This window comes from Tachysurus fulvidraco, chromosome 11 (assembly GCF_022655615.1).
Source record: "Tachysurus fulvidraco isolate hzauxx_2018 chromosome 11, HZAU_PFXX_2.0, whole genome shotgun sequence".
Lineage (NCBI taxonomy): Eukaryota > Metazoa > Chordata > Actinopteri > Siluriformes > Bagridae > Tachysurus > Tachysurus fulvidraco.
The window spans coordinates 11,711,773-11,729,132 of NC_062528.1; the positions used below are offsets into that span (position 1 = coordinate 11,711,773).

The following is a 17,360-nucleotide window of genomic DNA, read 5'->3' on the forward strand; positions in this document are numbered from 1 at the left end:
ATAGAACTTGAGGTGACTCTCCGAGACATGTGATGGGATGAATGTCAGACCTGCCTCGGTGTCGCTGTGAGGTAAAGTGTGTTGTGACATGCGGAAGTAAATGTATAATGAATTACCAACTTGTCCCGCATCTTCTTCAACAGAGTGATCACTTCAAATTTCATTTCATCTTTGAGGTGGTGAAACTGGACCTGATGGAGCTCGAGGGCTTTGGCAATACTTCATCCACACATCAGGGTTAAGTTAGCACTTTCACATGGACACACACGAACTGATTAGTCAGTGTGCTAGTGTGTTTAAAATGCCTGGATGTAGACTTTATTGCCACAGGGCCAACAATCACTCATTTCAACTCAATGCCCTGGTGCCAGACACTTTCTAAAGTAGACCACATCAAAAAAAAAAAAAAAACATCTTCGACCATCCCATACAAGCTATTTTACAGACATTGGCATTGCTACGTGGTGCTTCTTTGCCATTTTCACTTCTCATCAAATTTCACCATATGCACATAAACACTTGGGATCAAGAGTAATTACTTAAGTGTCAACTTTAATAGATGTGGGGTTTTCGGTAAGGCACTGTAAATGGTTATACTTACCGCTCGGGTTGAACGCCATACAGGATATGGGTTTGTCATGAGCTGGAAAATGAGCGACCACTCCCTCTCCATCGGAGTCTTCACTCACAAGCACCTACAGATACACACGAAAGCATCACAACATTAAAGTCATCAAATTAAAAAAAGACTTGATTCAGCAGACCAAACATAACCAAATATAATTTGACTGCATTCACTCTGCCTCCAAAGAAGACCACATTGCAATGCACACTGAGTCAGTACAAAACTGCATCCTAACTAAAGCAAGAACATAATCAATGACTGGGTGAAGTGAAGTAGCCAGTTCCGGTTACTGTGCTAAAGCCGATGCCCTGAATAACAGCACGTTCTGGAGTGTTTTACTTCATAAGTCATATGAAAGACATTGTGGCACGTCATACTTTTGATACGTTTATAGTTACCTTTAATGTGAACGTCCATGAGACATGCTATCGTTTACGTTACAGCATCTGTAAACAGTCTTCCCACTCACTTCTGAAGACATCTTTGCCTCCTATACAATACAACATGCTGACACTGGAGACACCTTCCCCAGACATGTTCTCACAGAAAGATTCACCTTATCATTAATCACACAAGTTTTTGTTTAATCCCTTTAAAAATGGTGAGTTGGCTACATACATTTCTGAGTAAGATGTTACAATAAAACTGACACAGTATTAGTATGAGCACATTAACATCAATTTCTGTCTGAGCTGCTGAGATAGAAAACAAATCAACACCTTCTGTCAGTATTGAGCATTAAGTGATGGTGCAGTAGTTAAACACAATGCATGTGTTCGTATAGTCTTACACCAACAAACAACCACCACGTTCTCCTGTGCACACTGAGTTTGTATACGATATCTACAATAGCTAGGACCAGAACCTAAAAAAATGAAAGAATACATGAAGCGTTGAAAGAGTTGAAGCACACACAGCAGGAGGAAACTCTAGACTGTCTCTCTGCTAATAGATATCCAAAAGAGATTAATAGCTCTCAGTTAAAAGAGCAGCACTATGGATCTGTAACTCATCCTTTATGTGTTACAACAGGAAAAAAGTGACCTCTGAGATTGGGAAACAGAAGGAGGAGTAAGGAAAGCGAAAGCAGAAAGCAGACAGACAGAAAAGGGGCAAGAAGGAAGATAAAGAAGAGCAAAAAAAAAAAAAATGCGAGTAAGAGAGAGAGGAGAGAGGTGGTGCTCCACAAGAGGCCATTCTCTAGTCAGTGGCCCTCTGTTAAAGTTGACTCATGAAAGAGATTATAACTAAGGCCAGACATGAGGAGGCCAGAGAGAAGAGTGATAAATCTAGCGGGGTGTTGCATTAAGGAGCATGCCGCTCATTTTAATAGAACCCAGTCCAAACACAAAACAGCCTTGCTCTCAAACCAAGACGTTTCAGTTCAGACTCACAAAAAATGCCCCAGTGACAAAAAACAGGTCTCATACCAGAGAACAGATAATGTTTTACAGGGATTCAGGTATGACTGAAAATTTATGTGAAAAAAGTGCTTTGTAGGGAATGAGATGAAAACCAGCAGAAGGAGAAAACTCCTGGAGGATGTTACAAACTCAGTATATAGCCAGTAACTTATTGAAGAGTTATACCAAAGAGCGGTTGAATTTTCTCTCCACTCGCACTGGTTAGATTGTGTTCATTCTTTTTCTGCAAAACAGCAGTTCTGATAGTATTTCCGGCTTTAATTTGAGTTTCTCACTCAGACTTTCGGTACACCATAAGAAAAATAGCAGTGAAATAAGGATGTATGACCACTGATTTGGTGAAACACTTTGTATGGAGATGGTCTTCAGTGTCAGCACCTTGTAATGTTTTTACAATGGACAAATAACTTTCGGTCTGACAAACTTACTAAGACCTAAAAAAAAAAATTCAATTAAGAGAGAAAAAAAAAAAAGAGTCTTGTGAGGAAAGGACAAGAACGGAGGTCAGGTATAACATACATGATAACAGAAACTAACATTACACAACATTAAAAATAACTATACATAGTTTAATAAACTTAAAAAATCTGTAATCGTGAACACATGATGTGGTATAATAGAGAAATAAAATATTTCAGATGTGAAGTTTGAAGAACGAAGTCAGTCAGTTATTCTCCTGTGACAGCCGACCCCTTGGTGTGCTAGTCCTTATAGATCACACTGATGAACAAAGGATTGTCGTGTGTACGTACATGTGTGCCGGCCACAATAACATGTTACTAAGTGGCCTAGATCTTGTGATGTTAGGTTTCATCTACGCCATGCTGAAGAGGTGACTATGGCATGCGTTTTTTTCCACAGCTTTCAAATGAAGAGGTAAAAGTGTTGACTCTGGTGAAAAACGGGAGGCGTGCGTAAGCGGAATAAATCACACCTCTGAATGGGTGTAGCGTGTGAGGTCGAGCCTCTGTGGACACTCTGGTTTAACCTTCAGATTTTTAACAGCCCAGGAAACCAGACGAGCTGTTTACACGGGTCAAAATCAACACGGGGTGAGAAGGAGGGGGAAGTAAAAAAGGAACATGAGGGAAATCTGTTCCAACTTAACCTCTGTCTGAGTAAAAATCCTTGAACGAGAGAACTGCAAACATTTAAACCGGTCTGTTAAGCTGACACTCCATTAAAGAGATCCTGTGTGAAAGATGAACACCTGGGAGCGGTTTCTGCATGTCCACAAAAGAGCAGTCGAATGGTGTTCATCTTCAGATGCACTCTGAGTGTCACCAGTCTTCCCTTCACCTCTGCTCACCTGGCTCTCATCTCTCACTACGGCAGCCCTCGTGCCAGGGACAGCCGAGGTACAGGAAGTGGTATTATGTCATGAGCCTGGCAGTCGTCGTCCTGCCACGAACTCGGAACTTACAGAATATGCTTCCTTATAACATAGTGATGACAAATCAGTGCAGGACACAAAGCTTCTTGAAAGAGAATGCTGAATGGGATTAATAAATGGTACAGAACTATTCAGGATGTTTTTACATCAAGGTCAGACAAACTCTCAAAAGAAAAGAAAAAAAAATAAAACAGAAACGTAAAGTGACTCCTGGCATTGCTGCTGTCATTACAGACAAACACTAAAGCAAAAAATATCAACCAACACACTTTTATTCCCCATGATGAAAACAAAACATTAAATAATAATCCTCTGTCCCACTCAATCCTCTGATCCGTGTACAGTACAGTTCAATACACATCAAAGAAAGAAACAGACTTGAGTGAGCCTGTAACATTGCATTACTGTATTTGTTTTGGGGAGAGATGGAACTTAAAGCCAGTAAAAAGTTATGTTTTCCTTTTACAGTTTAAAAAAGACTGACTTACAAACAAGACTAAAATCTGTTATATATTTTCTTCGAAAGATTAAAATTTAAACAGAGGTACAGGCTGTTAAAATGCGTGCTGTAATGTGTGTGTGTTTGTGCGTTTGTGTATGTGTGTGTGTTTACGTGTGTGTGTGTTTGTGTACCTGTCCTTCTCCCACAGTGTGTGTGTCTATGACAGTAATCACGCCAGGTTGGTGAGGGCTGCGGCGGCTGCTGCTGTGAGCTGTACCCTCTTCATCTGGAGCTCCAGAGGGCAGTGTGCCTGTAAGCTGGGTGACTACTTTACCCACCATCGTCAGTCCCGTCTTTAGTGTCTAAGAATAAAAAAGAAAAGAAGGTAAAATACTCATTGAAGTTTTGCATATTAAAAATACAATCATAAAATTTTAAACAAATGCAAATTGTTTCTTCTTCATGAACTGTAGAGTTTCTCTTTGCTGAAACCTTTCTAACATCCTTCAGCAAAACCAGAACACACAGCACTGTATGTACATCATATGTTAAAGAGCTTTTGTTCTAGAAAAAAAGCTAGAACTGGTTGTGTCATGTACAAATTCAGATATTATTCCTTATCCCCCTGGAGTCTAATGCAAAAGAAACTAAATATCATCAATAATGAAACATTAAAAGGCAATGATTCAAACCACAAAGTAAAACGTTTCTATATAAATTGTTGTCATGCTCCATTTGAAAATGTCAAAATTTTGTTTTATTAATATTAAAAAAACATCTAAGGCTTAAATTAACTAAAAGATATATAAGGAACATTTAAAAGTGATCTTTTAATTAAAGACTAATTTCACAAAATAGTAATTTGCCTTTACGTCAAGCATAAACAAATTTTCCCTCAAGACATTTTGCATCCACGTCTTGCTTTCGTTTTTCGCGCCGAGTGACAAGGATCAAGAAGCGTACACACAACCCTAATCCTGAAATGCTCAGAAACATCATTCAAATGATAAGCCTGTACTAATTCTGTATAAATTGTTGAATTAAATATTCTATTAATTTAAAGGTACAATGAGGTATCCTGAATAGCTACCACCAGTTTTCAACATTTATATATTTTAGATGATACAAAGCGAGACCACATCGAAAGTCTATTTAATATGATTTGATACAATTTTATTTTCCTTTCCCCTTCCCTCAGCAGATAATTCATCAAACTGTTCATTATAATCCTATATGATGTGCATCTCCAACTCTTTTCCGAGCTCCTAATATTTCCAGGCATTTGTGGTTGTGCAAATTCCAGTAAGATCAACATGTTTTTGTTAGGCATCATCTAAACACATGACGTGCGAATGCTCTGCTGGAGTGTGTTAGCTTAGCAATCTGAGCAACAGAGAGATAAGAAAATGCTGGGACAGCAGGAGTCAGGAATAGGATCTGCCACCACCTACCCCCGCTGCCCAGTGCCTTGATCAATGCTGACTGTTTGGATTAGCACTAAAAACTCCAACTGCAGTGATTAGAAAACACATTAGCGTTGATCAATTAGGCGGCAAACGTTTCTCTTAATAATTGATGGGCCAAGGCAATTTACACACAGTCTGTTAGTGGGCTTGTCAGAGCACTATCCAGAGGGCCCAACAAACACAGGCGCCACAAGGTATTGACGTTGCCGCCCGGCCTGAATGCTTGATTAAGCTCTTCAGGGGCCTAGACAGCACACACACACGTACACAGACAAAGCGAGCGGCTCGGTACTACATCAAGTGAGAAACTAGCAAGACACTCCACTTAAGCCATGCTATCCATTTACCACAAGTACACAACTGCCCCGCTTTACACAGACACCAACATTGAAGCCACTACCAGAGTCACCTCAAACACTGTCCTGTGGCTGGCGCGACAGCATTGCTCCCGGAGTCCCATCCCGCTCATTTACACAGTCTGTGCTCTGTCACAATTCAATTTTCAGTCCCCATTGCCCCCCCCCATCCAGAGCGAGGCACACCCCCCCTCCTGGCATTGTGATTGAGTTACAGGACTGATGGGAGATAGCCCCCTGGCCCCTCGACAGCCGCACTCAGAGCCACTCAGCACAGGGACGGCGTGTCAGGACGAAGAAGACGGTTATAAATCACGGCTCCATCTGCAGACGGCCCCGTCTACGCATCAGGCCTTTTTTAACCATGTTTTCCTCCCTGCTAACCTTTAGGGCGCTGCTTTTGATGTATGCCACCATTAGGGCTAATGGTGCTTCTCTCACGTAAGCCGTTAGAGCTCGTTAGGGAGGAGAGTAGGCCGGCCTGGGAATACAGATGTGGGCTTAATAAATCAATTAACCTGCTGGGGAGAGGAGCCTAAAACCAGATGCACTGGGGAGTGTGTCAGAGGAGGATTTTCTCAAAATATGCGTAAGGCCTCCGGTAAACTGACTGTATTGTCTTGTACCACTGAGAAATATTATTGTGGAAATATCTTAATGAGATGTCTTTATAGATAGCTGGACAGTAAGATTACTCCAAGTAATAAATAAATAAAGTAAATCAATTAATTAATACATACATACATACATACATACATACATAAAACCACATTTTGAAAAGACTTTCCACCACTAAACGAAATATAGTATCCACATAGAATAAAGAATACGTTTATAGAAGAATGAGCATGTCTATTCACAATAGAAAACCAAACAGGAATGCTGTAATAACTCAAAGGAAAAAGAATGAAGGGAAGTACTGAGCATGCCAAGACGTTTTATCAGTTATTAACGTGACTAGTGATATTTATATAGCAACGCAGACAGTATTGTAATAATATATTTTTATTACTATGACTATTTTACTAGAAACTACACTTGTATGTTTTTTAAAACACTGTCTCTTTATAGTTTAAGTTTAGATAAGGCAAATGGATCCATTTACAGACTGGCTTATATATCAGCTTAGAATCTGTCATTTAGTCAATGGGTTAAAAATATTTATTATTATTTTAAATAATAGATTTAGACGCATATAGCTAAGTTTTTTATTTGTGTCTTAGACTTTCAGATATCACTCACAATGCATGTATGTATTTTGCCTTGAACTGTAGGCAGAAACATCTACTCACTTTTGCAGCGCTGATGACTGAAGCAGTGTAGGATTGGGAGTTATCTCCACATGCCCCACCACGGGACTGATGACACCGGATCAGCTGCACACACACACACACACACACACACACACACACATTATCATTACTCCACAGAGGCCTGCCTGGCGTCTTCATACAGAAAGGGCGGAAAGGGCCATTAGGACCTAAAACCCTAAACCCCTAACCCCTTCTGCATCTTACCTCCTCCAGACGTTCTGTTCCCATTCAACATTTAAGGACGAAAACTCACTCACTGTTAGCCAAAAGTCATTACGCTACACCAGACACACTGGCCCATCTGTTCATTACTGAGAAATATCTGACCTCAATCGTGCAGCAGCAAACAACACTCCATTAAATGAACTAGCAGCAAATCAGAAACTTTTATCATACAGTGCAACAATAAAATGAGGTCTGTTTAAAGTTGAATGAGATGCTTTGGATTTTCATGCAACATTTAAATATTTTGAGGAAGATCGAGTGTGACTTCTACCTTGTTTTCAGCATAAGCCAACCACCGGCTTCCTAATGCTATGGGGTTGAGGTTGGGACCAGGACAAGGATAGCAGCCTGCAAGACCGAACATAAACATTACAACATGACAATTTATGCCGCACTGCAATAGTCAAACCAAACGACAGTTACACTCTTACAGTAGAAAATATTTCAGCAATGACAAGGTAAAAGAGCATATACCATGTATTTCTCAAAAGAATACAAGCTGATTGATAGATTGGACTGCATTTATTTGTGCAGTATTTATTAGGTATGATCTTCACACTTGAGGATACAGGGTTCAATTTGTGAAGCCTGAAATTGAAGGCTATGGCATTTAGTGACTGTGAGATGGCTCCTAAGCTTATTAACCACCAGACAGTTTGACCCTTGAGAGCCATATAGGAAACACTGGCACCATGCAGCCTGGACGAGAACGTCTGCAGGGTAGAACGTGTGCACATACACACACCCCATTAATTTAATCTAATCTAATCTAAAACACTATAATATGTGACACGCTGTAACATAACGGTTTTGCTAATAAATGTGAAAAGCTCCCTTTTTGAACGCATAACCCTGTGATATGAGAGAAGTGTGCTGACACTTCAAATTAGTCCTTAAGAATGCAAAAGGTATGCAGACAATAATTTGGTGTATGGAGGCAGGATCTAAAGCTGTGATGAACAGAGCGTGAGGTAAGCCACAAACAGAGAGTGTAAAGCTTCTGTAAGGCAGAGGGAGCCAATGTTACAGGATAACATGTGTTTAACATACTCTGTGTACCGGAACTATTTTCATTATTGTTCTCAGACCTCACTTCCATCTCTTGCAAGGCACAGACGTGTACTGGACTCGGAGGCCGTATGCTACAGAGCTGGGCTTCCGTTTCAAACGGAGAAAGAGCTGACAGTGTGATTGAGAATATCGTCCTGGTTTATGACTTCTCATAATCGCTTTCAAAAACAAACATGTCTAGTCTTGATTTTTTTTTTTTTTTTTTTTTTTTTTTATGATGAAGAAGCTTTAGAAGAGAGATTAACGATGTAAGGGGTTATTGACCGTGGTCATTTCCTGTGGCACAGACGTGGACTGGGAAAGCAGACAGACAATGAGAGCCATTAAAACTACGCTAATGGCAATTTACAACAGACGATTGCTTAAGTGGGGATAGAAGGCCTGGTTTCGGATTGTGATATGGACTTCAGAGGACACAATGGCCCTTACTGTAGAAGTCAAAGCGTGTTAGGTGCTGGGAAAGGACAGACTTAAGAGAGTATACAAGTGTTTTCATGTAATGGCCAGGGCGAGTGATTACCGGCCTGTCGAGTACGGAGCCTGGGACTGGTCTTTGATATCGTATAGCCGTGTAGAGTGACAAGGTAAAATGTCTCCAGCTCTCCGATTGCATGCATGGAGATGAGATTGTGCAGGTTCACACAACAAAAGACAAGGCGAGTGCTTTTTAATGATGTCATTGTGTGCGAGGGTTTAAACAAAACTGGAGGTCCTTCGCTGGGGTTTAAAGTGGAATTGAATCGGATAAAGAGTAAACAAAACTGCTACATTAGGACCGAAGTCTGCTTACTTGTGACAAAGAATTTTTTTGTGAAAGTGCAGCTGTCAAAGGCAGCAATCTTTTCTTGAAGACTGACGACAAGAATCCTGCAATTAAAGATACAGAGGGAATCCATTAACAGCACATACAGATAGCTGGAACAGATCCTGACAAACAAACAAAAAAAAATTGCAGGACATTTGTACAAACAGGATACCTTTTGTTGCAGTGTAAATCATAAATAGGTGTTTTAAACTGGATTGACTTGACCATTTCTCCTGTCCTTAGTGAATATAGGTCCACACAACAGTAAGGAGGGCTGGTCCTGTAAGAAACATACACACATGGCAGTAATTATAAACAAAGCACAAATCACAAATACATCAGTCTTCATTGGAATGCATCTGAAACGCATTGAATGCTAAACAATCCCACAGAAGAGCAGTTTCCCAATTTAATTGCATCAGTATTCAGTATAAAAGTGTTGCAACCATTTCCTTCCCAAAATTTGACATTAAATGCTTTGTCAAGTAACACATCATGCAATCTGGGGGGAAGAAAAAGTGGCTGCTGGCAGAGAGGAACTCAGACATTAATCCTCATTAAAAGTTCAACAACTTCCCTGGCACTGCTGGGTCTGCCATGTCAAGCAGTCAGCTCGCTGGCATGTTTCTGATAAAGTAAAATGTCCTCTTTGATAATGATAATTCTGCTCTGCACAAAGCATCTCTGCCTTACATCGCGACTGCATCAGAGTGCAAGCCGAGTGAGAAAAGGTCACGGTGGAATGCAGAATGAAGAAATGAGGATGCAGCTTGACTGATCTGATTGTCTCAGTAAATAAAGAAAATCAATAACTAGTGAATCACTGACAAAATAATTGGCTCCGAATGCAACCTCTAATGATTTTGATACGTCTGTCACTTAATTGAACTGTATGTCTGCCTCCTGGCTAAAACTTGATTTTGAATCTCAGATAAGATTCGACACAGACATGCAATTCGGCAATTACATGTAAAATCCATGGTGTCTCATCGTAGCGATGGTCAGAGAGAGAGATGACTAAAGTCATCATCGGGTGACTTTAGTTTTCAAAGGATGAACCACTGTGGCTCCTGTAGCTGATCCTCTGGTGCAGCCAATAACAAGTTTAGGTGAATGACTTTAGATAAAGGCATCTCATCAAACCAGAGACCAGTTAAAAAGACATAGCCTGAAAGACATATAAACGCATAGCTTGTTCTTTTCCCCCCGTCTATGCTCCTGGCTTCAAATTTAAAAACACTTCTTATCTTATGTGCAGCACAGTGTCCCAGTACATCGTCACTTCAAACTGTCTTATTTATTGGGTAACATTATTGGTAAGGCGTTAAATTGGATCTTGTCACTGTTCAGTTGGTAGCTGTTGTATGATAGGAGAGGGAGCATGTTGATGAGTGGAAACTGGCAGGTGGGTGAACTGAGGAGCAAAAAGGGGACAAATCCCCCAAAATACTATTCCCAGCATAAACTGTGCAGACATAAAGAGCAGATGAAACGATGTGGCTATAACACTGGCGTGCTTCACAATATGCACATATTAGTGCATCATAAAGCAGCCACAAAGTGTCAAATATGAAAGCGGAAAAGACTAAATGAAAAACGATGAGGCGCTGGAACAGTCTGCGCTTCGAAGCGCTGTGATAGAAAACCAGAAATTTCATAAATGTGCCAACCAACAGAAAAGGAGCTGTGAGTAGAGCTGTGATGAGACACAAACAGCACATTTTCTTTCTGCCCAAAATAGATGTGTTTGACCCACTTGTCCACATCATTGTGAGACTGCGGGTGAGTAATGTTCCGGTTTGCTATGTGTGTTGGCCATAACACAAAAACACAACAGTGAATGGCAGACCTTGGGTCACCCTACAAGCTGAGACACTGATGGTACCTCTTAGACTTGTGTTGCATTGCTTGAACAGTCTGCTGTGGTCTGGCACTGCTTCCAGTCCTTTTTAAGGAAAAATGGCAGGGATACAGCAGCCCTGATTTCATGCTGAACTCAATATATTCAGCTTTCTACACTTACACTCCAAGCTGAGCCAGGACTGGATTATAGCATGCGTGTAAACGCCACAATTCTGAGAGCTGTGGCAGCAACCACAGACACGAACAAGGCCGCACACTGCCATGCCCGGCAGCCAGCTCCAGCACAGATGGATTCACAGGCCACAGCCGGAACAATCTGCTAAAGCCCTGGCACTCGAGGAGCCCTCACAGCTTCGACTGGCCAATAAAAGAGACAGAAACCAAGCTGCATGTGTTTGTGTGAGTGCGTGTCAGTGTACTCTGTTTTACTCTCTTTATAGCAACTAAATGAGCACATAATAATAGCGAATCGGGTGAACACGTTTTAGCGACAGCTTCAGAGTGTGTTAAATGTAAGGCAGCATCTGGAAAAGTTACTGCACTTTATTCTCATGTTGCTTTGATGCTCTTTTTAGGCTCGCAACGTTTAATCACCAGGATAGAAATGAGACAAGGAGCCACTATTATTACAGCAGAAAACACTCTGGATTCAAATCCTGAGATTAATAGTGGCATTTAACTTCTCAAACTTGTCTTATAGCCACTATTCATTGATTTCAGCATTATCTGGACCAGATCAATCCAATTTAAAGCTTTTTGGAGCCAATTTGACACAAATGATATGCTTCCAGATTGATTAATGGGACGGTGATAGCCATGAAAAAAAAATCATCATATTGGTCACTTCAATTACCTTTTTGGATGAGAACTAATGGCCTGCTTCTAATGGAAGCAATGCACTGTCATCTATAATACAATTTCCTCTCACTGAAAATCTAGAGCTCGATTCAAGAGTGACCGTAAATTTCAATTACCTTTATAAAATTATATCAGAGCTTCGGTTCTGCACACATGTAGGTGATATTGAGCACCAATATAAAGCCCTTTTGTGATCCCATTTTATCAATGTCAAATAGATGTTTTCTTCAACAAAAGGGCACATTTAAAAAATACGACCCATTAAACCGATGCCTGCCCTTTTCCTGTGCGTGGAACAATTTTTGCTTTCTGGTACCTTTTTTCATCCTGAAAATCCCCAAATTCAGACAACAGCCAAGTGTGAGGAGGGAAAACTCCCTTCAGGCATGGACTAAGTTATAGAAATAGCAAACTGGACCAGTTGTTAAATTTTGCATTCTCTGTTAAGAGTGGCAAAATATCACCTTCGCATTATTGCCATTTGAGCCGTTGCAATAATTATTCTACAGAAGACTGTAAGACCACAATTTATTATTTCCATTCTGACCTCTTGGATCTCAGGCCAGCTCTTCAAGGCTGATAAAATGTGTGCTACTGATACAGTATAAACAAACAGCCAAATAAATAAGTAGATACCAAAGAAAGAAAAAAATATTACTGCAAGTCATCTTTTATTGGTTTACCACATCAAGAGACAACCAATTTACACCAAAGGTTCATAGCAAAGCACATGATGATACTGTATGGCAAAATAATCCCAATCTGCTGTTTTGTCTACATCATGTAGCCTTTACACCATCCCAAATCACGTAGTTAATCATACAGTACAATCCTGCAAAATGACCACAAAGCAGTCCTGCAAAATCCATTTCGCTTCACATTAGGAAGCTCATAAAATGTATTCTGAACTATTCTGGTCCAGAACTGCAACTGTACCAGATGGGAAATATCACTACTGATTTTACAGCCGTGGTCCCGCTTTAATTTTAGCAACACGCTGGTTGACAACAGTCATTATGAAGATGCTGACCATTTCATCACTTGGTCATAAACTTTTCATCTGTTATACTAATTTACACTGGATGTGCACACAGATCTCAAACCGGTCATGCTTCCGAGTGATCTTTTAATCCGTAACTTTATTAACCTGAATGAAATGGACCATAAAACATAGAAGCCAGGATATCTAGAGGTTTTCCGGCAAATGAACTTAGCTGCCAGGAAAACTTTTTAAAACATTGCCTAGATTCCTAACGGAAAACAAACAGCGAGGTCTACATGGTCTGAATATGCAAAACAAGACAAAGAAACCAGCATTGTAGAATGATTCATAATACAGAACATCTTGCTAGTACAATTATTTTACTAAATATTTCAGAGTTGTTCTTTTCAACCTTCTAACCTTCAACCTTTTGCTTGTACAGATATTTGCCATGATTGGTTCATCCGCACATCCTCACACTAGTCCAATTTTACCTTCAAGTAAACATACATGTAGGTACGGCACAGAAATTCGTAAAAGAAAGTATTCTGTCACACATTTCAATGTGCATTAAATCCTCCGGCTTCTCTTGAGCTGAGCTTCAGTACACAACAAACGCTGGCCACATCACAAGATTCTCTAGGCCTGAGGGGGACCTTTGATTTCAGCACACTGTGGGCATTAGTGGGAAAGTAATTAGGGTAAAAAGTTCAACCACAGCTCTTTGTCTGCCTGAAATACATTTCCTCTACTTTTACTGGGATCTACCATGTATTCACATGCATACTGCTAACACACTGGCGTCACCATTCAGACTCTAAAGCACCATGTAATTCCATTCTGGTGTTTACCATCTTAATTACTTAACATCCATTTACATCTATCACCTAATTCTCACATCAGCATACAGCAGAGTTAGGAGAATACGTATTCATCAAAAACGTGAGGACTCTCTGTTTCTCTGGAGAAGCAATGGGTAATTGACGGACAAAAAGAAAGCGCCCGTTTCTTTTTCCCCTTAGAGGTCAGACAGATAAATCTCATAAAAGACAATAAATTTAGCACAACAAAGTTAATCCTGATTTAACACCTCCACACATCATTAGATAATCAAAAAATATCACAGTGAAGATCTCTAAAAAGTCAAGGAGTTATAAATGGTCAAATCTGCATTGAGACCATCCCTCTGTGTAAGCACTTTAGCTATTAATAGGAAAGATAAGAAACGACACTCTGATGCAAAACCCTTTTAAACAAGTGTAATAAAGAAGAAAGGTACACTTCAAAAGGCTTGTGCTTTCCTATCCGTAGAGACCTTGACTTATGCGCGGGTCCACTACACGATGCTGATCTAACAGATTCTGTACATTCCAATTTTTTTCCTATGGAGAAACTCTCATGGGAAAACAATGTGCTAATCTTCTGCCTAATTCTAAAAGAGAGGTCTGTGCTTGTCATATCTATCAGTGGGTCATACCAAGCCCATATCTCAAATTACTTTAAAACCACAAATGACCAAATGACTAAAGGTGCACTCAGTAGAAAATAAAACGCAGGTAGAACAAAGGGAAGAGTGAAATGAGTGCCACATCACTTTTTTAAACCGACTCATTAAAAATAACTGTGTGCAGGTGGATGGTGTGCAATGGGGGGGTTGGGGGGAGACAGTGGGCGAGGGGGGACAGTGGGCGTGGGGGTACAGTGGGCACAGCGGGAAACAGTGTGGAGGAACAGCGTGTGAGGAATGGCATGCAAGGGATGGTGTGTCTGAGGAACGGTGCGCGGGGGTGTTGGGCAGTGTGAGGGGGCGGGGGGTGTTTCACCCATGCCCTGTGCAGGTTATTGTCACTAACTGTTGTTTTTGAGTTTTATTTTCCTCACCACAATGTGCTTGTCATCACATGATGTGGTTTTCCTTAGCTGACCTGACCTACTCCATGTCTGGTTGTTAGTACACCACTGGTTTCTTGCCAAATTGTTGTGTCGGCTATGACCAGTGATTGTGCAATGGCTTGCTTTCTCCCCATAGATATCTTCGTGTTTGAACTCCTTTGAACCACAAAGAACTCAGGGCTCAAACCAAGAGAAGACATTAAGAGCTATTCATTGGTTAAATAGCCAGTAAAACATAGTACAGTAAGTGAGAGGAATGAAGTGGAAATTCTGATCTATCTTAGAGAGAAAAAAAAAGAATTGTGCTTTGCAATATTTTCAGAGGGGACTGTATGTTAACACTACAATTTCCCACTCTTTTTCCTGAAGCCACTGTTTTCAGAGATGGCAGGTTTAATTTGGCATCTTGCATATGCAATGAATAACTCTATCGTACTACCATCTCAGGATGACAAAAACTTCTTGCTGAATTCACAGTAAATTTCTGTTGGGTCAGGGCTGGTTACAAAAGATAAGAAACCCCAGTGGTTATCCATATTAATAAAAACACTTGTATACTTGTATAAATGGCATTCTATTTCACCTAACCAGCAAGACACAAAGCTAGTCGACGCCACATAATCCCGTACTGTTTCAAAAGAAAATCATGTGTATCATGAGGCAAAAAAGCTGAGAGGAGGCAAGGCAAGATTTTGAGAACAGATTAACTGTAACTCCAACCGTAGTTACAAACAGCTAATAGGACTGCTCCATATGGCGCATATGCGGTCTGACAAATGTACAAGGTGTAAAGAACAAAGGAGTAATGTCTGTTTAACAGCATTATGTGTTGCCAGACTGCATCATGTGTCACTCTGTACCTGATGCTCGCTGCTCTGGTAATTAAAGACAAAGCGATCCTAATATGAAGATGATTAAACAGTGTCAGTAGCTGGTCAGTCTGATCCACAGTTCTGGGTGTGAGAGCGTAATTCGGCTCAAGTAGTTTAAAAGCATCGCTACAGCAATCCTCTTAATCCTCTGTCTCTCAAATACTCAAGAGATTTATCATTTAATACACTTTAGAAGGGATATCTCACATCAAAGGTTTAGAATGAAAAGTACAGATTAACATTACGACAGGTTTTCGCTAAGTCTCTTCAAAAATAGATGTTTCAAGTAAAATAGGTTTCCTCCATTCCTGCTGTATAATTAATAACCGAGCATTAGGTGCCAGCAGGATTTTACATGCCTAATGCATATATGTCTGTCCCACTGAGTAAGGACAATCCTAAAAACACTCCTGATCTCTATGATAACATTGTGCTTTGTGTAGCTCCTCACGTGCTGTGGGATATTTGAATAGGAGGAGTTGTTGAGCTGAGCATCTGGATCAGTGCTATACTCAGAAGGCAGAGAGTGAGTGAAGTGCTGGAGGCCTGCCAGTGTCCCAGAGCCAGAGTCCAGTCCAAAAAGTCAGGACCTGAGGCCAGAGAGGAGAGGAGAGGACCAGAAGCTGAGCCTCCACAGCTCTAATATCCGCAATGACGGAGGACTGAATTAGTGGAAAACCATGCCCACATCCTCTCTAAAGAGATGTGGTAACTTGAGGGGAAAGGAGCAGTTGGGCGGGTACTGTTTTCTGCCTGCCCAGCAACTTAATTTCTCCATGTCAAAGAACAAAAGCAGGCTTTCTAAATGCTGAACTTATAACCTCAAAAGAAATAGCAGCAGCACAAAGAATTAGAATCCCCATTACATACATCTTTATTCTATGAGTGTAGTCTCTAAAATATGCAAACACCTTAAACATAATAAAAGAAACCTACACCTATAATGATGCTAGAAGCTCAATTCCTTTCCAGATTCAAGCAGGGGTTTACCAGTAACGGTCTAGCAGAAGAATTCCGTGCTAATTTGCAGGCTCTGTTGGCACGGGTGCACACCATGAAGTGTAGCGTATGTATTTTGCTGTCAGGAAAATCACTAGAGCCATGCAATGTTTGGGCTTAAGGCATAATCCTTTCCATTGATAAAGTTATGTTGAGTGTGCCTGGCTGGAATTCGGCCGCGAAGGATTCAGCACGCATGCTTTTTCCCTTTTCAGGTTTTCCTTTAATTTGCAAATCTTGTAATCTAAGCCTAAAGCTGTCTGAACCAACTTCTAAACCAGCAATGCTATTGCAGCCAACTCTCCAATGTGCTTTCCATTTAAGTGTCAAGACAGAATGCACTCTCGTGGTTGACAAAAGCTGTTATTTCAAGATGATGATATACTAAAAATTGTGAAGACTTTGGTTTATAAACTATTTCCTTTGAAGTCAGGCAATTCGGCCCAGGAATTTCTTTTAGGAAATAATACAAAGCAATAATTAGGTAGAATAAATAAAAATGGATGGAAGCAGAGCTAAGCAGACATTTGCATTGTAAAGTAGCAGTTGCCGTGCAACTCAGCTGTAGGGTGCGAGTTACGGTTTTTAAGAAGAGGCAGGTTTTCTTCGTTAGCCTAACCATCAGTGGGGGTCAAACCCAAACCCTCAGAACAAAACAAAGAGTGAGTGAGAGTATGCCTGTACAGCACTGAGGTCATGGAAACATTGTGGTGGTCCCCATCAAAGCAGGATGAAGACACAGTCTATTTTCAGGGGAGGAAATATTGGAGATT

At 40.6% G+C, this 17,360-nt stretch overlaps 1 protein-coding gene across 14 annotated transcripts in view; it reads right to left on the reverse strand.

Annotated features, from left to right (window-relative positions):
* The window catches only part of bcas3 (BCAS3 microtubule associated cell migration factor), a 185,005-nt gene that overhangs the window by 154,454 nt on the left and 13,191 nt on the right, over positions 1 to 17,360 (reverse strand). For all 14 annotated transcript variants that reach the window (XM_027147721.2, XM_047820655.1, XM_027147719.2 and 11 more), the window contains 6 exons: positions 9,293 to 9,400; positions 9,106 to 9,182; positions 7,516 to 7,592; positions 6,999 to 7,082; positions 4,076 to 4,246; positions 602 to 695 (listed from right to left, as the gene is read on the reverse strand). In XM_027147721.2, coding sequence (XP_027003522.1) covers positions 602 to 695; positions 4,076 to 4,246; positions 6,999 to 7,082; positions 7,516 to 7,592; positions 9,106 to 9,182; positions 9,293 to 9,400 — 611 coding nt within the window. The remainder of the gene's footprint in view (positions 1 to 601; positions 696 to 4,075; positions 4,247 to 6,998; positions 7,083 to 7,515; positions 7,593 to 9,105; positions 9,183 to 9,292; positions 9,401 to 17,360) is intronic.